A 27,170-nucleotide genomic window follows, 5' to 3' on the forward strand; every position below is an offset into this window, starting at 1 on the left:
CTACATTCCCTGTGTGCGCTCTGCTTCCTCCCACAGCACCCCCCCCCAAAAAAAACAAACCACACGTTGTTACCAAACTCAACATTTATTGAGAACCAAGACACAGCCGGCACCGAGGCCATTTCAGTTCATCAGACATCAGCTGAGGAGGGGACGGGGCGGCGAGCCCTGAAGTCACCCCAGGGAGGATCCAGCCCTGGGCAAGGGGCTGTCAGACCGCCAGGGCCTGGCTGGGTCTCTGGCCGGAATGTGTGAAGGGCTCGTGGGAGACGGCAGTGCCCCCAGCGTGGTGATGTGAGCAGCGCGTGAGGCAGCTGCGGAGCTGGTGGCACTGGGGGCGGGCGGGGGGTGGTCCGCTCTCAGGGGGCAGGGGGCAGGGAGCCCAGCTCAGGCAGCAGCTCGGGGTGGGGGTCCAGGCGGGCCAGGCGGCTCTGCTCCAGGGCAATGGCCTCGGCCGAGTGCTTGCACTTCTCCGAGCCACACTGGCAGGTGAAGTACTTGCTTTTGATGTCCCAGAAGCGGTCGCCATAGTCAAACCTGTCAGGAGCACAGGAGGCTCGTGGACCCGGAGCCGACTGCCCGGGCCACGCCAGAGCCTCCTCGGACCCCCTCCCGACAGGCTGGCCTCCGTGCGCGACGGACCGGGCACCAGCCCGCCCGAAACTGTCTGCCGCGGGCGCTGGCCCCCGCACAGCGAAGCCGAGTCTGCGCGCGGGCCTCTTAGCTGGCCTCCAGGGGCACCGCTGTCCGCGGAGCTCCGCCCCGGAGGCCCCCCTGGGAGCTCGCAGCGCCCCGAGCCGGGCCCCCGGCCAGCCTCACCCCAGCTCCTCGCCGGTGCGGATGTCCCGGGAGCTGAAGAAGGCGATGCGCGGAAACCGCAGGTCCTGGTGCAGCATGAAGACCCGGACGGGGATGATGTTGGGGTCACACAGGTGGTTGATGAACCGGCTGATGTTGCCGTAGTAACGGGCATCGATGCAGTACACCTCTCCATCCTGAGGGGAGAGCGGCACTCCTCAGCGCCAGGCATGGCCCCCAGGGCCCAGCCCCCCGCCCAGGTTTCCACGGCGGACTGGGAGTGGGGGAGCGGGACAACCTGCCCACCTTGTTGTCTAAGTCGAAGAGGTAAGAATCATCCTCCCTCACGTCAGCCTCCGCGTCCGAGATCAGCTCCCCGACATACCTGGGGGGGGCGGGGCTCTGAAGGTGGGCGGGGCGGAGCCAGCCCAGCCGTGTCTCCCCACAACCCCAGGGCCCCCTTCACTGTCAGACGCCGGTCAGTGTCCGAGGACGTCGCTGCTGCCCAATGCCGGGGCCTCGGACCCGAGGCCGTGGGCCGGAGGCGGGCCTTCCTCCGGGGGAGGCGGCCCCCCGGGCAGGAGCAGGAGGACGCACGTGGGGACACTGGCCTGAGAGGTCCCCACGGAGAGTTGCAAGAGTCCAGTGTGGTGGCGGGCGGCGGTGAAGGGATGAGCCAGGGCTCTGGGTTTGGGGTGAGCTGCGGCAGTGGGCTTGGGTGGGGCACTTCCGGCTCGGACACTGGGAGGCTTGTGGGCGTGGCCGAGGGCAGGGGTGTCAGGGCTGCAGGAGCGGGTGAAGCCCAGGAGGGTGGGTGGGGGAGGGCGGCACTGGGAGGATCTGCAGGGGACCGAGGCCAGGCACGGAGCAGGGCGGGGCAGAGGGGTGAGGGCAAAGGCAGGTGCGGGCAGGACGAGCCATGAGCGATGGTGGGAAACTGAGGCGCAGGAAGAACGGCTGTTTGCTTGAGGAGATGAGAGAAGACATGACAGAAAAAGGTCGTGGGCCCTGGTCAGGACGCATGAGGAGGCAACCAATCAATGTGTCTCTCACATCAGTGTCTCCCCCCTCCCCCCCATTCTAGAAACCAATGGAAAACTATCTTCGGATGAACAAGCACCACCACACAAACGAAAGGCAGGGAGAGGGGCTGTGAGGCTGGGCGGGATGTGGGCAGTGGTGAGGGCAGCCTGTGGTCGGGGCAGAGGGGCCTGGCCGTGCGGATGGGAGCAGAGCACGGGCTGAAGAGGGGATGGCCAGGAGAGGGGACCAGTCAGGGAGGAGGCAGGGGGCAGAGAGGCAGCAGCGCCTGGGCCGCCCCGCGCCCCGGCCACTCACTCGCAGATGAAGGTTCCTTGGGGGATGGTGTGCAGGGCGCGGACCCCCCAGCCCATCTTGGCCGTTCGGTAGAGCTGCAGCCGAACCCTGGGGGTGGGGGAGAGAGATGCTGGGTGCCTGGGAGACGGTGTGTGCGCGTGCGTGTGCGTGTGCCTGTGCGTGTGCGTGTGCAGGGCCAGGGCTCACTTGATGCCGCTCTGCACCACCCGGTTCTTGCAGTTCCTCCAGCAGGAGCAGGCCTGGTTGCACTCGAAGATGAGCGGGGGCTCGATCTTGTTGAATTCCTGGAGCAGCCGCCCGTCCTGGGGAGGGCGAGAGCGCGGTGGTTTCCGTGCGGTCCCACCTCAGCTGCCCAGGTCCCCCGAACCCCACAGGAAAACCCTCCCCTGGCCTCTGCCCAGTCGGTAGACAGGAGCCAGACTGGGGGACCCACATGTGCCCTGAGGTCAGAGGACTGGACCCCAAGCCCCGCCCCTCGACCCGCATGTGCCCCAGTCTGCCCCCTCCAGCCGCCGGGCCGAGGGGGAGCCGCCCAGGCGGGGCGGGCGGGGCGTACCTTGTCGTACCAGCAGCGGATGCTGAGCTGGCCGCACAGGCAGTTGGAGCTGGAGCAGTCGTCCACGCAGGTGCAGTGCTGCGGGGAGGCAGGGTGAGCCCGCCGGCACCAGCCCGCCCAGCCCCGGGCGCCCGCCCCCTGCTGCCCGTCCCCAGGCTCTCGGCTGAGGACAGGACGCAGCGGAGGTCTGTGCCGGCCGCCCTGAGCCGGGGCCGGGCGATCCCGGGGCCGCTCCCGGCGCACCTGCAGGTGGGTGATGTTGCGGTCGATGTTCATGGTGGACGTCTCGCAGTTCTCCGAGATGTACTTGTAGTCCTCGGGGCACGGCTCCCCGTCCACACCGTTGACGCAGGGAATGGGCACGTTCTCGTAGCCCCGAGCCACGTCCCTGGCAAAGGGAGAGCGGTGAGGCTCCCTGGAGGGAGGGAGGGCTGGGCGGTCCCTGGCGGGGCGAGGGCACGGGAGTGAAGCTGGCAGAGAGGCAGGGCATCCGGTTAAATTCAGGTTTTAGATGAACAAGAACAACTGTGTGATGGGTGTGTCCCAATGCTGCAGGGGACACTTTCACGTTAAAAAAGTTGCCAACTGCTCATCGGACACTCAGATTTAACTGGCTAGCCTCTGTTTAATTTGCTACATTTGGCAGTCCTAGTAGGGAGACCCGAAGGTGGCTCTTGGGATTCTATGGACCCTGGGAGGGCTGGGGTGCGGGGCACGGGGAGGGGGCAGGGCTGGGGTGCGGGGCACGGGGAGGGCTAGGGTGCGGGGCACGGGGAGGGCTGGGGTGTGGGGGACGGGGAGGGCTAGGGTGTGGGGCACAGGGAGGGGGGAGGGCTGGGGTGCGGGGCACGGGGAGGGCTAGGGTGTGGGGCACAGGGAGGGGGGAGGGCTGGGGTGCGGGGCATGGGGAGGGGGCTAGGGTGCGGGGCACGGGGAGGGCTAGGGTGCGGGGCGCGGGGCACGGGGACGGGGAGGGCTGGTGCAGGGCTCGGGACGGAGCCCGCACTCACCGGCAGATGATCTTCTCGGTGCGGACAGCGCGGTTGCCCACGCCGAGCCGCAGCTTGCGGTTGAGCTGGAGCGCGAACCACACGTCGGAGCGCTCGGGGGTCAGGTCCCAGGCGGTGTCGCCCTCCTTGTTGCGCAGCTCAGGGTTCGCTCCCCGCGACAGGAACAGCCTGGGGGAGGGCAGCCGTGGGGCCGGTCTCGGCGGGGGACGGGCGGCTCGGTGGGCGGGGGGGCTCGGCGGGGGGCGGGGGGGCTCGGCGGGGGCGGGGGGCTCGGCGGGGGGCGGGCGGGCGGCTCACAGCACGCAGTCGTGGTAGCTCTCCCGGGCGGCGATGTGCAGGGGCGTGTCGCCGTGGTAGTTGACGGCGTGGAGGTCGCAGCGGGCGTTGAGGAGGACCTCGGCGATGGCGGCGCTGCCGGTGAAGGAGGCCCAGTGCAGGCAGATGTTCTCCTCCTGGGGGGGGGGGGGGCAGTGAGCCCCGAGCCGGCCGTGAGCCCCGAGCCGGTGAGCCCCGAGCGGCGGTGAGCCCCGAGCGGCGGTGAGCCCCGAACGGCGGTGAGCCCCGAGCGGCGGTGAGCCCCGAACGGCGGTGAGCCCCGAGCGGCGGTGAGCCCCGAGCGGCGGTGAGCCCCAAGCCGGTGAGCCCCAAGCCGGTGAGCCCCAAGCCGGTGAGCCCCAAGCGGCCGTGAGCCCCGAGCCGGTGAGCCCCGAGCGGCGGTGAGCCCCGAGCCCAGCTCGCTGGCCAGGACGGGCCAGCCCCGCACTCACGTTGTCGGTGAGGGTGACGTCGGCGCCGCGCGTCAGCAGCATGCGGATCACCTCGATGTGCTTGTGCTCCGCCGCCCAGATGATGGGCGTCCAGCCGCCGCTGTCCTGTGGGGGAGGGGGAGGCCGCCCTGCTCACCATGCAGCACCGGCCCACAGCACGCCCGGGAGCCGGAGCCGGAGCCGGAGCCGGAGCCGGAGCCGGAGCCCGTCCCAGGGCCCCGCCTCTGCTCCATCTGACACCAAACCAGAGCGTCTGCTGCTCAGGGACCGCGCGCTGCCGCCCTTTTCCCTTCCTGCCAGTCCTCAGAGAGGCTGTGTCCCGCTGAGGTTAAAGGGAGGGAGAGGCAGAGAAAGACCCATGGACTGACTGCGCTCCTCCGCCCCCCATGCACCGACCAGGGCTGGGGATCGAGGCTGCAACTAAGGCATGGAAGGCATGTGCCCTCGGCCAGAACTGAGGGAGGGGGCGGCACTGGAGGATCTGCAGGGGACCGGTTTAACTGGCTAGCCTCTGTTTTTATTTGCTCCATTTGGCAGTCCCAGTAGGCCTGCAGGCCGATGCTAACCACTGAGCAAAACCAGCCAGAGCAGTCCTTTTTTTCTTTTTTAAAAATCTGTATTTCCTAGGTCTGCTGACTCAGAAGTCCTAGATGCAGGAACCAGCGGCAACGGCCACCCCGTGGGACAGACTGCAGGGTGCCAGTGCCCGGGGGCCAGGGTGCTCCCAGGGGCTGCTGGGCCACGCCGGAGGCCACGGAGCCAACTCCAGGGGCTCCTCCCGACACAGGATGAATCGAGACGATAAGAGTGAAACACGTCTACCATGTGAAAAACTAGCTGGGTTGGCTCAGTGGGTAAAGCGTTGGCCTGTGAACTGAAAGGTCCCAGGTTCAATTCCAGCCAAGGGCACATGCTTGGGTTGCGGGCTTGATCCCCAGTGGGGGCGTGCAGGAGGCAGCTGATCAATGATTCTCTCTCATCATTGATGTTTTTCTCTCTCCCCCTCTCCCTGCCTCTCTGATTAAAACAAAACAAAACATTTTTTTTAAAAATCGCACTGACACCTCAGAGATGAAGGCAGCAACTCAGTACTCAGTGACAGAGAACAGGCAAGAAAGAGAAATGCAGATGAAGGAAAAAGATGGGGACAGCTGAAGCAACATGGGTGGTAGGGAGGGTCAGAGGTCAGCGAGGTGAGAAGGGGCCGCAGCCCAAGGCTGAGCTCTGACCTGGGCGTTGACGTCCACCTGCCCTGTGCTGAGCAGCAGGCTGACCATCTCCAAGTTCCCGATCTTGGCTGCGTGGTGGAGGCAGGTGGAGCCGTCCTCCTCCTGGGGAGGTGGGCAGTGAGTCCTCGGCAGCTCCTCTCACCTGCCGCCTGTGGCCCCTCTCACCCGCCCGCCCGCCTGCCCGCCACGCAGCCCGCGACCCCTCTCGCTCGCCACCCAGCCCTCAGCCCCTCTCGCCCGCCCGCCACCCAGCCCGCGGCCCGGCGCACCTTGCTGTAGACACAGCCGCCGCGCTGCACCATGTAGCGGGCCACCTCCAGGTGGTTGTTCACCACGGCCTCCATCAGCGGCGTCCGCTGCTGCTTGTCCACGGCGTTGATGTTGGCTCCAGCCTGCAAGGAAGGGCATGTGGCTGGCCCAGGGCGGGCGGGCGGGCGGGCGGGCAGGGGTCCGAGGCCTGTGTGGGGGAGGGGAGGGGGCGCGGGGGGCAGCGTGCTGACCTGTAGCAGCACGTGGCAGATCTCCACGGAGCCCTTCTGGGCGGCCGCGTGCAGGGGCGTGCGCTTGCTCTGCTGGTCGCTCTGGAAGTTGGGGTCCAGGTTGTCCACTGCGGGGAGAGCCCGCCGTACGGGAGGGGGGGACACGTGGTGAGCGAGGCCGGGGGCGCCTGCTCCAGGGCACGCGTCAGAGTGAGTCGGGAGCCAGGGCACCGGCTCAGCCCGAGTGGAAGCGGCCCCTCCCCTGGTGCTGCCCTGCCAGGCACCCTGGCCAGCCCTGCGCTGGGGGGCTGGGCGCACTGGGGGGCTGGGGGCGCTGGGGGGCTGGGCGCGCTGGGGGGCTGGGCGCGCTGGGGGGCTGGGGGCGCTGGGGGGCTGGGGGCGCTGGGGGGCTGGGCGCGCTGGGGGGCTGGGCGCGCTGGGGGGCTGGGGGCGCTGGGGGCTGGGCGCGCTGGGGGGCTGGGGGCGCTGGGGGGCTGGGGGCGCTGGGGGGCTGGGCGCGCTGGGGGGCTGGGGGCGCTGGGGGCGCTGGGGGGCTGGGGGCGCTGGGGGGCTGGGCGCGCTGGGGGGCTGGGCGCGCTGGGGGGCTGGGCGCGCTGGGAGGCTGGGGGCGCTGGGGGGCTGGGGGTGCTGGGCGGCTGGGGGTGCTGGGCGCGCTGGGAGGCGTGAGGAATGACACTCACACAGCATCAGGACCACCTTCTGCAGCTCCCCCTGCTTCACGGACAGGTACAGCTGCCGGGGGTGGAAGCGGAGCTTCTTCCGCCTGCAAGGGGGTGCTCAGACTCCATCAGCTGCTCACCACGGGCCGGCCCAGCCCGCCCGCCCCTGCGGACAGCGCCCACTCACCGCTCAGACTCCTGGATGACCAGGGCCTTTTCCAGGGCCTCCCGGCCTGGCCCCGGGGGCAGCCCCACGGCCGAGAGGCAGCCCCCGCTGGGCAGCGTCAGGGAGGGCCCTGAGCTGTCGATGGTGTCGGCCACGGGGTCGCAGGGCGTGCGCCGGGGCTCCCCCTGCCCGCGCATCCGGGCGCTGCGGGAGGAGGGGCTGATGTCACCGGGGCGACGGGGGCGACAGGAGCAGGCGGGGGTGGGGGGGCCAGTACCTGGGCTGGGAGGTGTCCGCTCTCCCAGGGGCGTCCTGGGCCAGGGGCGGGGGCGCGGGCGCTGCGGTGCCAGCCGGCGGGGCGGCTCCGTCTCCCCGGGGGATGGTCACCTCCTGGGCCTCGGACGCGTCCTCCCCGCAGTGGGGACAGAAGACCATGCCGTTCATCTGGGACACGCAGGCCTTGTGGAAGCGATGGGCCACGCGGAAGTCGGGGTGGCACTCCAGGAAGGTGCCCTGGCAGGGAGACGGCGGGTGAGGCCAGGGAGCGCCGGGGCACTGCCCGCCAGGCCCACGCCACTCACCACCGTGCAGAAGTAGCCGCAGCCCGGGCAGCAGTGGTGCTTGACCATGCGGGCCCGGTGCGCCTCGCAGAGCACCATCAGGGCCACGCGGCTCGAGGGCCGCATCGTCTCCCGCTTGAGGATGGCGGCATTGCAGCCCGACAGCTGTGGGCAGGAGGGCGGCGAGGAGTGAGGCTGGGCCGCGGCGCTCCTCCGCCCGCCGCCCGGCCCGCGCCCGCCGCCCACCTCGCCGTCCACGCTCTCCGTGGCCATGCACTTGTGGCCGGCGCGCTCGCTGATGCGGTCGATCTTGGGCGCCTCCATGCGGCAGCTGCACAGGGGCAGCTCCTCCAGCCCGCGCTCCGTCTCCAGCGAAGACGTGTCGTTGGACACCCCTTGGACAGAGGAGAAAGGGAGCTGAGGGAGGCCCTGCCCCTCACCCAGCGGGACCCCTGGCGGGGCAGTTCGCCCCCCACCCTGCCTGCCTTTCCCTCCATGCTCCAGAACCCCAAAGCCTGGCCAGGAGCACCCTGGCTCCAGGGGGTCCCCTCCTCCCCTTGCCCTCCAGCCCTGACGGGGCCCCTAGCGGCTCCCTATCCCAGCAGTTGGCAATTACCAGCGTGGTTGGGGGAGAGGGTCCCCTCGCTGGGCAGCTCCAGGGACCCCAGCGGGACCTCCATGTACTCACTGGGGCCTGAGGAGCCCACACCATTCACTCCTGACACAGAGACAGAGAGAGTGAGAGTGCGAGCTCGCAGGCCTGGGTGTGTGGGCACCCGCGTGAGCATGTGCGCGTGCACGCGCTCTGGGGCGGGAGGGGCTGGAGGAGGGCACCCAGAGCAGCGGCGCCCCTCACCTCGTGGCTCCTTGGCCCGTGGAGGCTCCCGCTTCCGCCGTTTCCGGGACGGCTTCACCCAGGGGCTGTCCTTCCGCCATTTCTTTTTGGCTTTTCTCCGGCCGCTGGAACCGCTCTGGGGAGGAGGGGGCGTGAGGGAGCCTGGCGCCAGACCCCCGGGTCACTCTGGTCTCGGGCCCCACAGCCTCCAGCTCTCACCTTGTCAGACTGATTGCCAGACTCCTCGTCTTCCTCCTCCTCCTCCTCATCTTCCTCCTCCTCCTCCTCTTCCTCCTCTTCCTCACTCAGTTGTTCAGCCAGAGCTTCAACCTCAGACTGGACCAGGGCAAAGTGGGGCTGAGGAAACAGTGACCCTTGGGCCACACTCTCCCGCAGGGGGCATGGGGGGCATGGGAGAGGCAGAGCAGGTCACACCCAGGATGGCTCTCCCCTGGGCGGGGCTTGCAGGGAAGGCGTTAAAGAGCCGGATAAAGAAAAGGAAGCAGAATATTACATAGCAACGAAAAGCAAGCTGTGCAACAACGTGTGTGAATCTTGGCAAGACAATATCAAGTGAAACAAAAACAAATTAAAAATGGCGGCCGAGTGGGAGGAGGCGGCATGGACATGCTCCCAGAACAAGTGGAATTACAGCTGAAATACCGAAAGGATTCCTGAGTAGATTCCTGAATAATCAGCGGAAACTGGCAGGAGAGAACCTGGCACCCAAGGACTGAAGGTGAGACCAGAGCCTGGTAGGAGGGGTGGAGGCGGGAAGGGCTGGCCGGGCACCACAGCGGGCACCTGAAGTCCCGGAGAGATCTCTCAGCTTGGGGCGCCTCTGAGAACTCTGGGATCTAATCCTGAAGCTGGGCTCCCCAGCAGAGAGCACCAAACGGAGGAGGGTACCCACTGACATCTGGCTGTGAAAAGCAGTGGGGTGCGGTCTGCCAGGGAGTGGCAGCTGAAAGTTTGGGCACCCGCTTAAAGGGCCAGTGCACAAAATTCCCGGTGGAGCCACCCACCTTGTGCTCTGGCAGAGAGGGTGAAGCGAACCGGAGCTGTGAGAGCAGAGCCCGGCCTGGGGCCTGGGGCCAGAGCTCGAAGGGAGAGCCCCACGTTTCCAGGCTGAGTCATCCCTTCAAGCAGGAGGACACCTTTCCCAGACATCTGCCTCGCCGGGGGAAGACGGCCCACACACCCTATGGAGAACACCTGGCCCTGAGGCCACTTAGGAGACTAAAAATGACAATTAACCTCCAGGCAGAAGCAACCGCCCCACCCTGTTAAAAAAAACTCTCACCACAGCTGAGATTGCTTGGGGGCAATTCAAGTCAGAATCCTATTAGTCTGTAGGCGGAGGCAGTCTCTGTGGTCTTTGCCTGATCAGATTAGTCAGAAATAGCCTTTAACACTGTCTTGCACTAGAGATTGAGAGGTATAGAGGATCTACCTAATCCACAGCACAAACCCAGACAACCAAAATGAAGAAACAAAGAAACAACCCCCAAATGAAAGAACTAGTGAATTCTCCAGAAGAGATAAATGAAGTAGAGATAAAAAATTTATCTGAAACAGATTTCAGAGTAATGATGTTAAAAATGCTCAACAGTATGAAAAAAAAAATAGTAACTATGAAAAAAGAACAGTCTGAGATAAAGAATGACATAACAGAAATAAAAAACACATTGGAAGGAATACAGAGCAGATTAGGGGAAGCTGAAGATCAAATCAATGAATTAGAAGACAAAGTAGCAAATATCACTCAATTAGAGAACCAAAAAGAAAAAACAATTAAAAAAACACAGGAGGAGCCCTGGCCAGCTTGGCTCGGTGGATAGAGCGTCAGCCTGCGGACTGAAGGGTCCTGGGTTTGATTACGGCCAAGGGCACATGCCTGGCTTGCCAGTTTGATCCCCAACGGGTGTGTGTGTGTGTGTGTGTGTGTGTGTGTGTGTGTGTGTGCTGTGTGCAGGAGGCAGCCAATTGATGATTCTCTCTCATCACTGATGTTTCTATCTCTCTCTCCTTCTCCCTTCCTCTCTGAAGTCAATAAATATATTTAAAAACAAACAAACAAACAAAAAAAACAGGAGGACAGCTTAAGGGAGCTGTGGGATAATGAGAAACATAACGATATTAGAATAGCAGGTGTGCCAGAAGAGGCAGAAAGAGAGAAAGAAATAGGGAAGGTGTTTAAATAAATAATTGTAGAAAACTTCCCTAACCTGATAAAGGAGAAAATCACACAAGTTCAGGAGGCACAGAGAGCCCCAAACAAGAAGAACCAAAACAGACCCACACCCAGACACATCAGAGTTAAGATGCCAAAAATTAAAGACAAAGAGAGAATCTTAAAGGCAGCAAGAGAAAAGAAAACTGTTACCTACAAAGGAGTTCCCATAGGGCTGACACCTGATTTCTCAGACACTCTACAGGCCAGAGGGAATAGCAAGAAGCACTCAAGGTAGGAAAGGCAAGGATCTGAGACCAAGATTACTATATCCAGCAAGGCTCTGACCCAAAATAGACAGTCAAATACAGAGCTTCCCAGACAAAAAAAGGCCAAAGGAGTTCATCACCACCAAGCCAGCATTATAAGAAATGCTAAAGGGAATGCTTTAAGGGATGGCTGAGAAGAAGAAACAGAGAGAAACCTAGCCATAGAAAATTAAAATGGCAATAAGTAAGTACCTATCAATAATAACCCTAAATGTAAATTGATTAAATGCTCCAATCAAGAGGTGTAGGATAGGATACAAAGACATGACCCAACTATATGCCGTCCACAAGAGACCCACCTCAAAACAAAAGATACACACAAGATGAGAGTGAAGGGATGAAAAATTTTTTTTCCATGCAAACGGAAAAGAAAAAAAAAGCTACAGTAGCAATTCTCCAATCTGACATATACTTGAAAATGAAGGCCATCACAAGAGACAACAAAAGTCAGTACATAATACTAAATGGACCAGTAGAACAAGAGGATATAACCCTGGTAAACATATATGCACCAAATATAGGAGAACTTAAATATATAAAAAAAAAAAAAACTTCCAGAGGGCTTTAACGGAAAGATCGACAACAATATAGCCATAGTAGGGACTTTAACACCCCAATGACTTCCCTGGAGAGATCTTCCAGACAAAAACTTAACAAGGAAACAGACTCTAAAGGACACACTGGGTCAGATGGATTCAATTGACATTTATAGAACATTTCTCTCCAACATAGCAGAACATACATTCTTCTCAAGTGTATGTGGATCATTTACAAAGATAGACCACAGGTTAGGACACAAAACAAGTATCTACAAGTTCAAGAAGACTGAATCATATCAAGCATCTTCACAGATCACAGTGGAATGAAATTAGAAATAAACTACAATAAAAAGACCCAAAAACATTCAAACACATGGAGGCTAAATAGTATGTTATTAAACAATGAATGGGTTACCAATGAGATCAAGAAAGAAATAAAAAACTCCCTGGAAACAAACTAAAATGAACACAAAACAACCCAAAATCTCTGGGATACAGCAAAGGCAGTCCTGAGAGGGAAGTTCATAGACTACAGGACTATCTCAGAAAATAAGAAAAATCAGCAATAAAATATTTAACCTACAACTTAAAGAACTAGAAAGAGAACAACAAGAAAAGCCCAGAGTAAGTATAAGAAAGGATATAATAAAGATTAGAACAGAAATAAATGACATAGAGACTAAAACAAAACAAAACAAAACACAACACATAAAAAAAATAAATGAAACCAAGAGCTGGTTCTTTGAAAGGATAAACAAAACTGATAAACCATTAGCCAGACTCACCAAGAAACAAAGAGAGAAGACCCAAATAAATAAAATCAGAAATGAAAGTGGAGAATTAAGCACAGACACCATAGATATACAAAGGATTGTAAGAAAATACTATGAGCCTAAACCACTTTGGCTTAGTGGATAGAGCATCGGCCTGCGGACTGAAAGGTCCCAAGTTTGATTTCAGTTAAGGGCATGTGCCTTGGTTGCAGGCATATCCCCAGTATGCAGGAGGCATCTGATTGATGTTTCTCTTTCATTGATGTTTCTAACTCTCTATCTCTCTCTGTAAAAAAAACAATAATATATATATATAAAGAAAATACTATGAACACTATATGCCAATAAGCTAGACAATATAGATGAAATGGACAAATTCCTAGTAAAATACAATATCCCAAAACTGAATCAGGAAGGATAAAAAAACCTGAATGGGCCAATAACAACAAATGAAATAGAAGCAGTAATCAAGAAACTCCCAACAAACAAAACCCAGGCTTCACAGAGGAATTTTCCCAAACATTTCAAGAAGAACTAAGATCTATTTTCCTCAAACGATTTCAGAAAATCCAAGAGAAAGGAATACTTCCATCCCTCTGGCAGCCCAGGAGCCCTCAGGGGATGTCTGACTGATGGCTTAGGCTTACTTCCCAAGCCCACTTCCCGTGGGGAGGGGGCCTAAGCCGCAGGTGGACCCCCTCAGCGCTGCCGAGGAGGCGGGAGACACTCCTGCCACTGCCCCTGCACAGCCATCAGCGGGCTTGTGGCTGAGCTGAGCCCTGGGGGAGCTTACTGACCAGCAGGGGGCAGCTCCTGTGTTGAGCATTTGCCCCCTGTTGGTCAGTGCACATCATAGTGACAGGTCATTCTGCCTTTAGGGTCAATTTGCATATTATCCTTTTATTATACAGGCTTTTTTAAACACACATTTTGATAAAAACTCTCAACATGATAAAAGCCATATATGACAAACTTATAGCCAACATCATACTCAATGGGCAAAACCTAAAACCATTTCCCTAAGAACAGGAACAAGACAGGATGCCCACCTTGTCCACTCTTGTTCGACATAGTACTGGAAGTGCTAGCCATAGTGATCAGACAAGAAAAAGAAATAAGAGGCATTCAAATTGGAAAAGAAGAAGTAAAATTGTCATTATTTGCAATAACATGATGTTGTACATAGAAAACCCCAAAGACTCCATCAAAAAACTACTAGACTTAATAAATGAATTCAGTAATTAGTAGGATACAAAATTAACACCCAGAAATCTATGGCTTTTTTATACACCAATAATGAACTCACAGAAAGAGAAATTAAAAAAAAAAAATCCCACTTACCATTGCACCAAAAATATAATAACCTAGGAATAAACTTAACTAAGGAGGTAAAAGACCTGCACTCAAAAAATTACAGGATGTTGAAAAAAGAGATAACTGCCTGGCATTGGCACAAGAACAGACATATAGACCAATGGAACCAAACAGAGAACAGAGAAATTGACGCAAGCCATGAAGCTCAATTAATATTTGACAAAGGAGGCAAGAGCATAAATGGAGTCAAGACAGTCTTTTCAATAAACAGTGTTGGGAAAATTGGACAGATACATGCTAAAAAATGAAACTAGACCACCAACTTAGACCATACACAAAAATAAACTCAAAATGGATACAGGAATTAAACATAAGATGGGAAGCCATAACAATCTTAGAAGAATCCATAGGCAGCAAAATAGCAGATACAGCTCCTAGGGCAATGGAATCTAAAGAGAAAATAAACAAATAGGACCTCAACAAAATAAAAAGCTTCTGCACAGCAAAAGAAACCATCAACAAGAGAGCCCACTTCTACTCCCTCTAAATATCAATGGAAAAAATATCCTCAGGTGAGGATTAACAAAAAACAAAGACAACCTACTGAATGGAAGGAGATATTTTGCCAATGATGCATCTGATAAGGGGTCAATATCCAAAAATCTATAAAAAAGTGACTGAACACCAAAAAAACCCAAAAACAAAAACCCCTCCAACAATTCAGAGTCCAGAGTGCTAACCATTACATGATGGAAACCCCTCCAAAAATCCAATTAAAAATGGGTAAAGGGGAGAAATCAAGATGGAGGTCTAGGTAAGCACCTAAGCTGCCGCCTCGCACAACTTCAAAACAACAACTAAAAGATAGAAGGACTTCATCCAAAACCACAGGAAAGCTGGCAGAGTGGGAAATCTACAACCAGAAAGGAGAGAGGCTCACGGATCGGACTGGGAGCCACAAAGCGCTGAGGTAGGGAGATGCTCGTGCGCAGAGAGGAAGGGCGGCCGAATGCCTGGCTGGCGGGAGGGGAAAGGAGGTCCCCGATTGCACTGAACCCTTTCCGACTGCCCTGAACCTCAACCCCAGCCGAAACCCTCATACGGGTGGAGTCTGGACAGTAGAGAAAGGCACCCAGAGACTCAGAGACTGGGAGACGGGGGGAGCCGGGAGCCGCAGCGGGCAGGGTCTACAGTCGTGCTCGAGTGAGTGCACACAGAGATGTCTGACCGCGGAGGTTGATGTGGCCACTCCGTAGCGTTAGGAGTCAGAAGCTCCCGACTACAGAGACCCAACCCAATTCCGGCCAAGCCCCTGGGGCACCCACGCTCTTGCACGGGGAATCTGGGCCGGTCAGGCAGAAACTCAGGGGAGCCGCAGAAGGCAGAGGTCTGAGGCATAAGGGCAGGGCTGACTAGAAGCCAAGACTGTCAGCTCAGCCCTGAGACTCTGCCCCATCCAAGCTGAGCACAGAGGCTTCTGCAATTCTGATCCTATAAGACTGTCTCCAATACAGAAGGTATCCTGGTGTAGACACAGCTGATACATCCAATTGGCCTGGAGGTCAATTCCTCCCAGTGATACCAACAACAATAAAGACTTAACTACAACAAGGCTGTACACGCAGTCCACAAAGGGGAGCACCAAGAGTGTCTACCTCAGGTAACTGGGGAGGCTGACCCACTGGGCCATATAGGACACCAAACACACAAAGCCATCCTACCAACTCAGGGAAGAAGTGAAAATGCTGAGACAAGGAAAGAGATCTCAAACGAAAGTGATAGAGGAGAACAAAAGGCTGGATATAGAGTTCAAAACCACGGTTATAAGGTTTTTCAAGAATTTGCTAGAAAAGGCCAATAAATTTTATTTTTTATTTTTTAAAATATATTTTATTGATTTTTTTACAGAGAGGAAGAGAGAGAGATAGAGAGCCAGAAACATCAATGAGAGAGAAACATCGACCAGCTGCGTCCTGCACACCCCCCACCGGGGATGTGCTCACAACCAATGAACATGCCCTTGACCGGAATCGAACCCGGGACCCCCCAGTCCGCAGACTGACGCTCTACCACTGAGCCAAACCGGTTTTGGCAAGGCCAATAAATTTAATGAGACCCTCGAGGATATGAAAAAGGACCAACTAGAAATTAAACATACACTGACTGAAATAAAAAATATTATACAAAGACCCAACAGCAGACTGGAGGAACACAAAAATCAAGTCAAAGATTTGGAATACAAAGAGGCAAAGGACACTCCTCTGGAGAAGCAAGAAGAAAAGAGAATCCAGAAAGTTGAAGATAGTGTAAGAAGCCTCTGGGACAACTTCAAGCGTTACCAACATCAGAATTATGAGGGTGCTAGAAGAAGACAAGTCCAGAAAGGATATTAGCCTTTTATTATATAGGATGACCTTAGCCTCTGAAGGTTTAAATCTCTTTATCAGCAAAATGGTGATAATACCTCCCAGATGTTATAATAATTTTGTAAAATGCTATAATTGAGACTCTTGGGCATGCTCTAACATGGTAAATATGGATACTTAGGTTTAAATAATTAAAATTAAATAAAAGAAAAAAAAATTGGGTAAAGGACCTGAATAGACACTTCTCCAAAGAGGACAAACATAACCAGCAGGGAAATACAAATTAAGATCACAGCGTGATGTGACCTCACACTTGTCAGAATGTCTGCCATCAATAAACCAACAAGTGCTGGTGAGGATGTGGGGAGAGGGAACCTTCAAGGACTACTTTTGGGAATGCAAATTGGTGAAGCCACTGTGGAAAACAGTATGAAGTTTCCTCAAAAATTAAAAATAGAACTACCATATGACCCAGGAATTCCACTTCCAGGTATTTATCCAAAGAAACCCCAAACAGGAATTCCAGTACATATGTGTACCCCTATGTTCACTGGAACGTTATGTAGAACTAGAGGCCTGGTGCACGAATTTGTGCAACGGGTGGGATCTGGCTGGTCTGCCCAATCGAGCTGGGCTGGTGGTGTGTGTGTGTGTGTGTGTGTGTGTGTGTTTGTGCAACAGGTGGGATCTGGCTGGTCTGCCCAATCGAGCTGGGCTGGTGGTGTGTGGGTGGGTGGGTGTGTGTGCGTGCATGCGTGCGCACGCGCGCGCGCAGGAGGTTGGTGGGCCAACCCCGCCCCCTGGTCAAAATCAGGTAGAACTCTCGTTTGAGGGGACAATTTGCATATTACCCTTTTATTATTTAGAATAGGCAAGATATGGAAGCAACCTAAGTGCCCATCAATGACAAGTGGAAAAGAAGACATGGTACATATACACAATGGAATGCCACTCAGCTGTGAAGAGTGAAATCTTGACATCTACAATATAGATGGACCTAGAGGGTATTATGCTGAGGAAAATAAGGTGGAGAAAGACAAATGCCATGACTTCACTAAAAAACAAAACAAATGAAGCAGAAATAAACTCAAAGATACAGAGAATATTTTGGTGGTTGCCAGATTGGGCCTGGGTGAAAAAGGGGAAGGGATTAAGAAGTACAAGTTGCGTCCTTGCTGGTTTGGCTCAGTGGATAGAGCATCGACCTGCACACTGGAGGGTCCTGGGTTCGATTCCGGTCAAGGGCATGCACCTCAGTTTCAGGCTCCTCCCCAGTCTGGAAGGCAACCATCAATGTGATTCTCTTACATCAATATTTCTTCCTGTTTTTCCCTCTCTCTTCCACTCTCTCTCAAAATCAATACCCTCAAGTGAGGATTAAAAAAAAGAAAAAGAAGTACAAATGACCAGTTATAAAAAGTCTTAAGGATGTAAATACAGCACAGGGAATACAGTCAATAATATGTAATAACTATGTGCGGTGTGAGATGTGTGATAGACTTGTTGGGGTGATCACTTTGTAAGGTATATAAATGCTTAGTCACTGTGCTGCATATCCCAAATCCACAGCAAAGATGGACCTAAAGGCTGTTATCCTAAGTGAAATAAGTCAGAGAAATAGCGTAGCATTTACTTGCACATGGAATCTACAGAACAATATAAACAAAACAGAAACATGCGGATACGGAAAACTGATGGCTGCCAGAGGGGAGGTGGGGGCCTGCGGAGAAAGCAGAAGGGATTGGGACGTACAGCTCTGTGATTACAAAACAGCCATGGGGTGGGCGGGAGAGGGGGTGCCCTGACCAGTGCGCTCAGGGGTTAGAGTGCCCGACCACCGAGGGGTCTTGGGTTCAATCCCCGGCCCAGTTGGGCACATGAGGGAAGTGACCAATCGATATCTCTCTCCCACATTGATGTTTCTTTCTCTCTCTCTCCCTCTCAGTGTCTCTAAAAATCAATGGGAAAATATCCTCGGATGATTAACAACAATGACAGTCATAGGCTGTAAAAGACAGTGTAGGGAATCCAGTCAACAATACTGTGCCAGGCGGGAACTGAAGCATCAGGAGGAACTCTGTAAAGTGTATGCTTGTCTCACCACCGCTAATCCTGACCCTGACCAGCCGGACTCAGCTGGCTGGGTGTCAGGCAGGTGACGGGGCGTTCGGGAGGCAGCTCATATTGATGTTTCCCTTTCCTGTCCTTTCTCTAAAATTCAATAAAAACAAACAAAAACCCTAAATAATGTTGAATGTAAAAAAAATAATTAAAAAAAGAAAAAAGTCAGCTATAAATTGATGGTTACATGGGGCTCACTCTTGTCTTCCTTCTTTCTTCATCATTATTATTTTTTTAATCCTCACCTGAGGGCATTTTCCCATTGATTTAAAAAAATATATATTTTATTGATTTTTTTACAGAGAGGAAGGGAGAGAGATAGAGAGCTAGAAACGTCGATGAGAGAGAAACATCGAACAGCTGCCTCTTGCACACCCCTTACCGGGGATGTGCCCACAACCAATGTACATGCTCTTGACCGGAATCAAACCTGGGACCTTTCAGTCCCCAGACCGACGCTCTACCACTTAGCCAAACCGGCTTCGGCCCATTGATTTTTAGAAAGAGTGGAAGAGAGAGGGAAAGACAGAGAAATATTGATGTGAGAGAAATAGCGATTGGTTGCCTCCAGCATGTGCCCCGACCATGGCCTGGGGAGCCTACATGCCCTTGAGCAGAATCAAACCCGGGACCCTTCAGTCCGAAGCTCTATCCACTGAATCAAACTGGTGAGGGCCGCTCTTGTATTCTTTTACGTATATAGTTGGCTCTTGAACAACAACGGAATTAGGGGTGCAGGGAAAATCTATGTGTAACTTTGATTCCCCCCAAAATTAACTAATAGCCTACTGTTGAACAGAAGCCTTCCCAGTAACGTAAACAGCCAGTTAACACATATTTTGTATGCTATATGTAATACATACTGTATTCTTACGGTCAAGTCTGCTGGAAAAAATGTCATAAGGAAAAGAAAATACATTTATGGCATTTATTGGGGGGGGGGAAACCTGTGTATAAGAGGACCCATAAAGGTCAAATCTGTGTTGTTCAAGAACCATCTGTATTTGAAAGTTTCCATGATAAAACATTAAACAAAAAGCAAAACAGGTAAGATAAGAATGACAGTCACCGGCAAACGTAGGAGATTAAACCAAACCAAGAGCAAAGGAATAAACACCAAATAAACAAACACCAAAAAATCACACAAAAAACAAAAACAAAACAAACAAGTAAATCATAAACTGACGGTGGCCACTGTGGGAGGGGCTGGGGTGCAGCACGCGGGCGGTCGTTACAGAGGCGGGCAGTGCACTGACGGGTGCTGCAGGGAGAGTGGGGGCAGGACTGCCGGAGGAGGGAGCCGGCGCGGCCTCACCTTGCTGTCCGAGTCCACGCGCTCGTCCACGGAGTAGGAGTCGTAGTAGAGGCTGAAGTTGTCCCCCACCACCGTCTCCCACTCCTCCAGGGGCCCCGCGCTCGCCTTCTCCAGGGCCATCTCTCCCGAGCCCCGGGCAGACCCCAGCTCCTCCAACTAGGAGAGACGAGAGCCACTGAAGCTGCTGGCACCCACCAGCCCGCTTCCCGAGGCTGGGACACAGCCCCCGCCGGGCTCTTCCCCCCCCCCCCCAGGAGAGCCCCCAGGAGGCCCTGCCGCCTCGCCCGCTCACCAGGCCGCCTCCGGAGTTCAGCTTCCTCCTCTTGGCCACATCTGGAAGGAGAGAAGACAGGAGCCAGGCTCGCATTCTAAACTCTCAGCACAGGCCTCGAGCTGCAGGCGGGCGGGTGGACTGACCTGAGGCCACCTTCCCCAGGGGGTGCACGTCGTCACTCATGCGGAAGTGCTGCACTTCGGGGGGCCGCTTCTCGGGGACGGGGGGCTGGGGACCGAGACGGAGCACACTTAGGGCCAGGAGCGGCTGTGGTTTGGCCTGGACTAGTCTGGAGCCCCCAATGGGGGTGGGGTGGTAAGTCACACCCTCAAAAATGCCATCCACAGCTGCAGGAACCAGATGGGGCTCCGAGGAGAACTGCCGCCTCCCAAGCACACCCACACCCACCCCTCGCAGCAGGCCCGCTTCCCATTTTACAGATGAGAAAACAAAGGTTATTACTCTAACCTCACGCAGAACTGAATGCTGCCAACACCCTAACAGCTCTGCTCAGGCTGAGCGATCCCGGCCTGTCGCTCCCGAGGCCGCAGGAGCAGCCTTGCAGGGCAGCGTTCCCGGGCTGGCTTTGAGCTGAAAGGGTAGAGGGCTTGAAGTTCCCTTACACCGTCCTTGTCTTAAGAGTAACCTCGACATTCACTACACACATGTCTTTAACAGTTGTCTCTCCTCCTCTGCCCCAGACGGTACACTGCAGGGACGTGCCTGTTCGCACACAAGTCCCCGCCCAGGGTGACAGACAGCCCCCGGCAAACCCGTGGAGCTGTGGCCCCACTGGAAGCCCTGAGGCCAGGTGACACAGAAAGCCCACAGGGGCGGAGCTGCATCCCACCGCCCGCCCCGCCTCACCTGTCCGTTTCCCGGTTTGGACATGGTTTTCCTGGCGCGGTGGACCTTGGGCTGCCCCTCCGGGCTGGTTGTAGCTGGAGGGGGTTCAGGCCCCGCTGCTGCCCCCTGGGCCCCAGGCATACTCAGCAGCCTCATGGCCAAACTCTGGACCGAGGGGGGTGACTTCCCCGCCCCTGTCATTGACATCTTGGCGCGGCTGGGACAGGCGCCCCCTTTGCTGGGGGAAGAGGGGAATGACTTGGTGGCATGGCCTGGAAGACAGCGGGCAGGTAGGCAAGATGAGGGGGAAGGCAGTCACAGGGCGCCCCACCTCGCCCCAGCCTCCACCGCCGCTCACCCAGCAGGAGGCGCCCCCCCTGAAGGTCCCCGTCGCCCTCAAGAGTCTCAGGTTCGTCCCCAATGAGCGGTGTGGCTCCCACAGGGGTGTCGGCCCCCTCGTCGCCAACAGTCACGGTGACAGAGGCTGGCGACGAGGGGCCGGCAGGCTCCAGGGGGTCGGGGTTGGCCTTGGGCAGGGGCTCCTCACTCCGAGGGGCGTCCCCCAGAGAGCCATGGGCTGTAGGGGAGAGAGAAGTTCAGGGCTCGGGCCAGGGCCTGTGCCTGGGGAGGGAGTGGTTTCAGCTTCACTCACCTCGCTCGACGGCGCCTCGGGGCTCCTTGTCCAGCACCAGAGCCCCCATCTCAGCAGGGCCCTCCCCCTGAGAGGCGACACGAGGGACGGGAGGGCTGGTCAGCCCGGGAGGAAGTTGGGGGGCCCAAGCCGCCTGGGCCCTGGGAAGGGAGAGCAGGCTCCGGGGCCTACCTCTCCCTCGGTGGGCGCCCCCCCGCCCCCGGCCCCGGCTGCTCGGAGGGGCCGCCCGGCCCCGGCCCCGGGCCCGCGTCAGCCCCCGGCCTCTCGGCAGCCCCCGCATCTCCGGGCCGGCGAGCAGAGGAGGGGGCGGGGGCGGGGCCTCCGCGCCCCGGCCCCGCCCCCTCCTGCCGGCGGCACGCGCCGCTCCCCCTTTGTCCCCCAGGCCGCGGGGACCCCGGGCGCCAACCCCTGCGGCGCCCGCCGCCCCCCAGCCCGGCGGGCGGCCTCTCGCGCCCCTCGCGCGCGCTCCCGGGGCGCCGGGGCCAGCCGCCCACGCGAGGACGGCCGCAGGCTGCACGCGCGCCCCCGCGCCCACTCCCCCCACCTCCCACCCCCTGGCCCCCTCATCCGCCCCCGGTGCTGGCCCTCCGGGCGGCGGGAAGCCCCGCCCGGGCCCCCCGGCCCCGTGGCACCCCCGGAGCATTGCACGGGCGCGCGCTTCCCCCGGGCGCGCGCGCGGGCATGCACCCGCCTCTCCCCCTCCCCTTCCGCACCTCGGCGGCCGCCGCTGCCGCTCCCGCCGCCGCCGCCATCGCCGCCGCGCTGGGGCCCAGCCGGCGGGCCGCCCCGGGTCACGTGGGCCGGGAGGGCGGGCCGGGGCGGGCCTTAAAGGAGCCACCGCGCGCTTTCGGGCCATTTTCCCCGGAGAGCCGCCTCGGCGCGGCCTGCGCGGGGCCGTGGGTCCTGCTTCAGCCCCGCGGCGCTGCGGGGAGCCACGCGGGGCGCGCGTCCGGGGGGTCTCCCCGGCTCTGGGTCCGGGGGGGGGCCTCCCCGGCGCTGGGTCCGGGGTGTCTCCCGGGCTCTGGGTCCAGGGGGGCCTCCCCGGCGCTGGGAACAGGCGGATGTCGGCCTCCGGGCCGGGGCTGTGGGTCCGCCGGGCCTGCGTGCCGCTCCCTCCGCTAGTGCTTCCCGCCCGGGTGTGCGGACGGCTGGCTGGCCTCCGTCCGGGCCTGGCTTCGCGAGAGCACGGGGGCCACGGGGACTGGCTGTCCCTCCCCGAGCCGGCGCCCCACTCCCGTCCCGGCCGGCCTTCCCCTTCGGTTCCCCGGCTCCAGGGCCCTGGGACTCTGTGGGACTTGCTTCCTGCGCCTTCGCAGCCCGCTGGCTCACCGCCACTTCTACTTCCTAAATAAACTAAGTTATTGAAAAGAAGGCTGGTTCCAGCAGGCTGCTTCATGTCCCCTCTGTGGGGAGGTGTCTCTTCCGTTTATATCAGACAAGCCACCCCAACATGTGCACCAGGAACCTCGATAGGCCCCAGTCACCACTGTCCGGTGACAGTGCCCTTTTGTGCCAAACCCTTCACAGCACAGCCAGGCACTGCGTGGTCCCAGCCCGCAGAGGAGTATGAATATTAGGCCCAGACAGACTATAGATACGGTTCCTTTAGGTACCACATCTGGTGGAAGATGGGAAACTGATTTCACAAACAGTATTTGACACAGACAGGTGGTTGGGACATAGGCCAATTCAAGGCTTTCTGGGAACTGTAGTTGTTTTTGGTTAGGAACTATTCCAGTAGACTGGGCTTTCTGGGAATTGTAGTTTCCGGAGACCCACACGTCCACACCTTCTCCTGCCTGCAACTTGGGTGGCAGTGACCACACCTGTAGCCCACCCTGGCCTCGGTACCACACGCCTGCCACACTGCGGTCACGGGCCCTTGTGCTCCAGGTGCCTGCAGGCGCTGAGGTTTAACGGAGGGGCCCCGGCCAGAGAGCCCGCTGGTGACACACTCGCCTTCCCTGCCAGCCTGGGACCCGCAGGAGTGACCTCTTGGAACTGAGCAAACAAGAGGCTGCTTAGGGCAGGACGGTCATTTACAAGCAGATGCCAGACAGAGTATAAAGAAAAAAAAAAAAGTTTTTTTTTTATTTTTTATTTTGTGGAAAACAAAAGCAAAAAAAACCTAAAACCCCAAACTTCAGAAAAAAATCCTAAAAAATACGTGTTTTTTAAAAAATACTGTATAAGTCTCTACTCCTCTCCCTCCCCCTAACCAGCTCTTCTGTGTCCTGTCATCTAAGTGCCCTCTCCCCACCCCCTTATTCCCCTTCTGGCTATGGTGCCCACTTCCCGATACTACCCAGGATGCTCATCCCCATTTCTCTTACCTGCCACCTTGTCCTTCCTAGAATTTTGGTGAGCCTTGTACCCACAGTCCCATCCCCCAGCATGCAAGTCCCCCTTCCTTTTCTGGGGTTCAATAATCCTTCCCCCTACCAGGCCCTCTCCCAAGAATCTATTCTAAGCAGGAGCATGTATGGAATCCTGTCCAAATACCCTCCCGTTCCCACCCACCCTGCCTCAAGAAATGGCAGCCCTCTCCCTCGGCAGCCTGGCCAGGAAAAACACGTTTCCAGCCCCTTTGCCTCTCATTCCGGAGGGCCGTTCCCCCCTCCACAGACCCATGCACCTCGAAGAGGAGTCCGCTCTGGGGGCCGCACTCCTCGGCTTTCTCAAGAACCACCCTCGCCCTCCCCGTTCTGGAGGCGGGCTCTGTCCGCGCAGTCGTGGGCCCCCCTCAGGTTGTGTGTGTCTGCTCCGGCTCCCCGCCGTCCCTGCGGGTCCTCGCCCCGTTCTCCTGGGCCAGGGCCCCGGCCGCGGCCCAGAGCCCGCTGCGCTAGCGGATGAGGACGTTGATCTCGGCCACGTTGGCCTCCAGCACGTTCTCGGCCGTGGTCTTGCCGTGCTGCTCCTTGAGGTGCCGGCGGATGGCCGGCTTGTGGGCGAAGCGCACGTCGCAGTAGGAGCAGCGGTAGGGCCGGGCCCCGGAGTGCAGGTTGAGGTGGTCGTGCAGCGTGGACTTCTGCGTGAAGCACTTGCCGCAGATGCCGCACGAGTGCGACTTGACGCCGCGGTGCACGTTCATGTGGCGGTTGAGGTTGCTGCTGTGGTTGAACTGCTTGCCGCAGCGCGGGCACATGAAGATGAAGTGCTGCGCCCGCATGTGGAAGACCAGCTTCTCCACGCCCTGGAAGGCCTCCGGGCACTTGGTGCACTTGATGTTCTTCAGGGAGCCGCCGCCACCGCCGAAGCCCCCGGGCAGGGGCCCCCGGCCGCCCCCCGCCCCCAGGCCGCCCCCGGCGCCCCGGGCGGCCATGGCCGCCGCCGCAGCCTCCACCAGGCCCGAGGTGGCCCCCACGCTGGCCCGGCCGCCGGGGATCAGCAGCAGGCCCTCCCCTTCCGCATCCTCGGACAGGCTGTAGCAAGCCTTCACCACGCCCTGCGGCGGGGCCAGGGCGCTGGGGGGCACGCTGCTCGGGGCCAGCTCCCCCAGGTGGCTGCCCACCGAGCCCGTGAGGCCCAGGCCTCCGCCCAGGCCCCCGGGAGGCTTGAGGCGGTGCGCCACCTCCAGGGCAGACTCCACCTTGACGATGCAGATGTCAGACACGTCCTCGTCCTCGTCCTCCTCCTCGTCCTCGGCCTTCAGCTCCAGGTCCTCATCCAGCGGGAACTCCAGCTTCACAGGCCGGAGGAGGGGCGGGGGCAGGGGGGGCGGGGGCGGGGGCTTGGGGGCTGGCTTCGGGGTCCTGGCAGGAGGGAGGAGGGACTTGGTGGCACTGACACCGCTCACAAGGCTGGCGTCGCCGACCCCATCCTCTTTGAGGCCTATTTTGGGCTCGATAAACTGGCTGAGGGCGTTGCGGCACTTCTCCACCACGTGCTCCATCTGCAGGTAGGAGGCGGCCGTCAGGTAGTTGACGATGTCCCGCACAGCGAACTCCAGGGCGCCCGTGTAGCAGGACAGCAGCAGGTCGGCCACGATGCGCGCGCTGTGCATGAGCGAGACCTGCAGCTCGGAGCTGGGGTTCAGCAGGAACTGGTCCCGCAGGAAGGGGGAGCAGGCGGCCAGGATGACCTTGTGGCCGCGGAACTTGAGGCTGTCGGCCACAATGGTCACGTCACAGAACCGCTCCTCGGCACGGAGCTGGTTCATGTTCCGCAGCGTGGCAGCCTCGTGGCCCGGCAGCTGGAAGCGCAGGACTTCCACCCCAGAGGCCATTGTGGCTGGGTGGGCAACCCTGGTTGGAAGGAAACGGGTCAGAGACAAAGGTCTCCGGCTCTCCGCAGGCAAGGCTCCGGGCCCCTCGTCCCCAGCTTGCCCGGCCCCCCAGCATCACATCTCCCAGTCTCCAGGCCTCAGTTTCCCCAGCGGGGGGGGGGCGCGCTGGCCCTCCCGGGAGAGGGAGGCGTGGCTCCCGGGGGCGGGGCAGCGGCGTCCACACCCCCAGTCCCAGCGCCAGCCCGCGAGGACCAGGGGAGCCCGCGTGCCCACGGAAACGGGAGCGGAGGCCTGAGGCTGGGGCTCCGGAGCCCGGGGTGCAGGACCTCCTCACCCCGCCCCCTTTGCTCGCCGCCGCCTCCTCCGCCCGCACTCTGCACGTCCGCACGCGCCTTCACGCTCCCCCCACCGCCCGCACGCACGGTGCACGCCCCCACCCCCTCGGAGCTCCGTGCAGCCCGCCGGCCCCAGGCCCGGAGTGCACGCCCTCTCACCTGGCCCTGGTCCGCGTGCTGTGTTTTTGCCCCCCTCCTTCCCCACCCCCCGGGGCCGCCGCCGCCCCCACGCTTGGGCCGGGCCGGGCAGCGCGCAGGCGCGGGTGCACGGGGCGCGCGGGCCGGTTCCGCGTGGGCGGCGGCGGAGGGGCGGGGGCGGCTCGTGCCGAGGGCTCGGGCTCCGCGCGCGGCGGCCGCGGCGAGAACTCTGGGAGGAGGAGGGGAGGGAATTAAAGGAGCAGGAGTCCCCCTTCCCGACCCCCCGCTCAGCACCAGCCCCCCCACACGGTTAAAGGGCCGCAGGGCCCGGCCTCCCCTTTGGCCGGCATTATTTGTCCGCCAGAGCGGAAATACGCCCCGCCCCTCGGCCCGCTCCCCCTGCTCGGTGCCCCCGGGCGCGAGGGCCGGTCTGCGCGTGCGCCCGCCGCCGCCCCGCCCGCCGCGCCCGCGCCCGCGCCCGCCGGCGCCCAGTGCGCGTCCCCGCCGCCGCCCGTCCCGCTGTCTCCCGCCGGCGCAGCCACCTGCTGCCGGGGCGGGGCCCCCGGGCCCAGCCGTGCCCGGCGGCGAGTGGGAGCCGCGGCCGCAGGCCCTCTCCGCGCCGGGGGCCGTGGCCACGCCACCGTCCCCTGCGGATGGGGTGGGCGCGCGTCCACACCCCCAGCTCCTGCAGCGGGAAGCCGCCCGCCCTGCAGGCCAGGCAGTCCGGTGCCCTCAGCGTCCCCATCTCACGTGCAAAACCCACCATCCTCCCTCCTCTCCATTAAGTATATATTGATTTCAGAAAGGAAGGGAGAGGCAGAGAGAGAAACACCAACAATGAGAGAGAATCACTGATCGGCTGCCTCTCGCACACGCCCTCCGCCGGGGATGGAGCTGGCAGCGGGGCTTGTGCCTGACCAGGACCCTTCCCGGACCCTTCGGTCTGCAGGCCCGCGCTCTACCCACTGAGCAAAACGGGCCAAGGCTCCCCATTTAAAAAAATATATATTTTATTGATTTTTTTTTTTTACAGAGAGGAAGGGAGAGTTAGAGAGATAGAGAGTTAGAATATTGATGAGAGAGAACATCGACCAGCTGCCTCCTGCACACCCCACATTGGGGATGTGCCCACAACCAAGGTACATGCCCTTGACCGGAATCTAACCGGGACCCTTCAATCCGCAAGCTGACGCTCTATTCACTGAGCCAAACCGGTTTCATCAAGGCTCCCCATTCTTATAGCTGAGCCAGGCAATGGCCCTCCAGCCTTCCCCTTGAACTGGGGATGCCCTCCCCCGTCCACTGCACCCCATTACACAAGTAGCCCTAATGTCTACTTCTAATTATGCGGT

General features: G+C 58.8%; 2 protein-coding genes and 1 long non-coding RNA gene across 9 annotated transcripts in view; all 3 read right to left on the reverse strand.

The window, feature by feature from the left end:
• LOC311626233 overlaps positions 1-27,170 on the reverse strand; it is a 1,185,289-nt gene that overhangs the window by 405,952 nt on the left and 752,167 nt on the right. The gene's annotated exons all lie outside the window — the stretch shown is intronic.
• Positions 67-21,954, reverse strand: EHMT2 (euchromatic histone lysine methyltransferase 2). 7 transcript variants are annotated; one of them, XM_084891015.1, is made up of 28 exons: positions 21,834-21,954; positions 21,121-21,187; positions 20,827-21,045; positions 20,490-20,740; positions 19,766-19,850; positions 19,641-19,681; positions 19,349-19,504; positions 8,638-8,754; positions 8,440-8,554; positions 8,200-8,301; positions 7,830-7,978; positions 7,605-7,748; positions 7,301-7,536; positions 7,045-7,227; positions 6,879-6,961; positions 6,199-6,305; positions 5,968-6,090; positions 5,699-5,800; positions 4,470-4,574; positions 4,000-4,154; positions 3,703-3,870; positions 2,936-3,080; positions 2,693-2,770; positions 2,323-2,438; positions 2,137-2,223; positions 1,105-1,183; positions 820-995; positions 67-537 (listed from the first exon to the last, which is right to left on the reverse strand). In XM_084891015.1, exons 1-28 carry the CDS (start codon positions 21,870-21,872, stop codon positions 360-362), a joined length of 3,606 nt encoding a protein of 1,201 aa, XP_084747141.1. In that variant the 5' UTR covers positions 21,873-21,954; the 3' UTR covers positions 67-359. The 7 variants fall into 7 exon arrangements, with proteins under 7 accessions (XP_084747141.1, XP_084747140.1, XP_084747142.1 ...); XM_084891014.1 differs by having other exon boundaries at positions 8,638-8,775; XM_084891016.1 differs by lacking the exon at positions 8,200-8,301.
• Positions 23,221-26,126, reverse strand: ZBTB12 (zinc finger and BTB domain containing 12). Its single transcript, XM_084891184.1, has 2 exons — positions 25,840-26,126; positions 23,221-25,364 (listed from the first exon to the last, which is right to left on the reverse strand). Exon 2 carries the CDS (start codon positions 25,343-25,345, stop codon positions 23,963-23,965), a length of 1,383 nt encoding a protein of 460 aa, XP_084747310.1. The 5' UTR covers positions 25,346-25,364; positions 25,840-26,126; the 3' UTR covers positions 23,221-23,962.

This window comes from Pipistrellus hanaki (assembly GCF_964339955.1).
Source record: "Pipistrellus hanaki genome assembly, chromosome: 7".
NCBI classification, from domain to species: Eukaryota; Metazoa; Chordata; class Mammalia; order Chiroptera; family Vespertilionidae; genus Pipistrellus; species Pipistrellus hanaki.

Bases quoted from the DNA above. Each gene is read 5' to 3' on its own strand.
- ZBTB12 (XM_084891184.1), bottom strand. From the start codon at position 25,345: ATGGCCTCTGGGGTGGAAGTCCTGCGCTTCCAGCTGCCGGGCCACGAG.
- EHMT2 (XM_084891010.1), bottom strand. From the start codon at position 21,763: ATGCTCCGGGGGTGCCACGGGGCCGGGGGGCCCGGGCGGGGCTTCCCG. The intron at 7,537-7,604 runs GTGAGTGGCGTG...TCTCCCTGCCAG, and splicing joins GCGGCTACTTCTGCACGGTG to GGCACCTTCCTGGAGTGCCA. The intron at 5,801-5,967 runs GTGCGCCGGGCC...CCACCTCCCCAG, and splicing joins GCGGCTGTGTCTACAGCAAG to GAGGAGGACGGCTCCACCTG.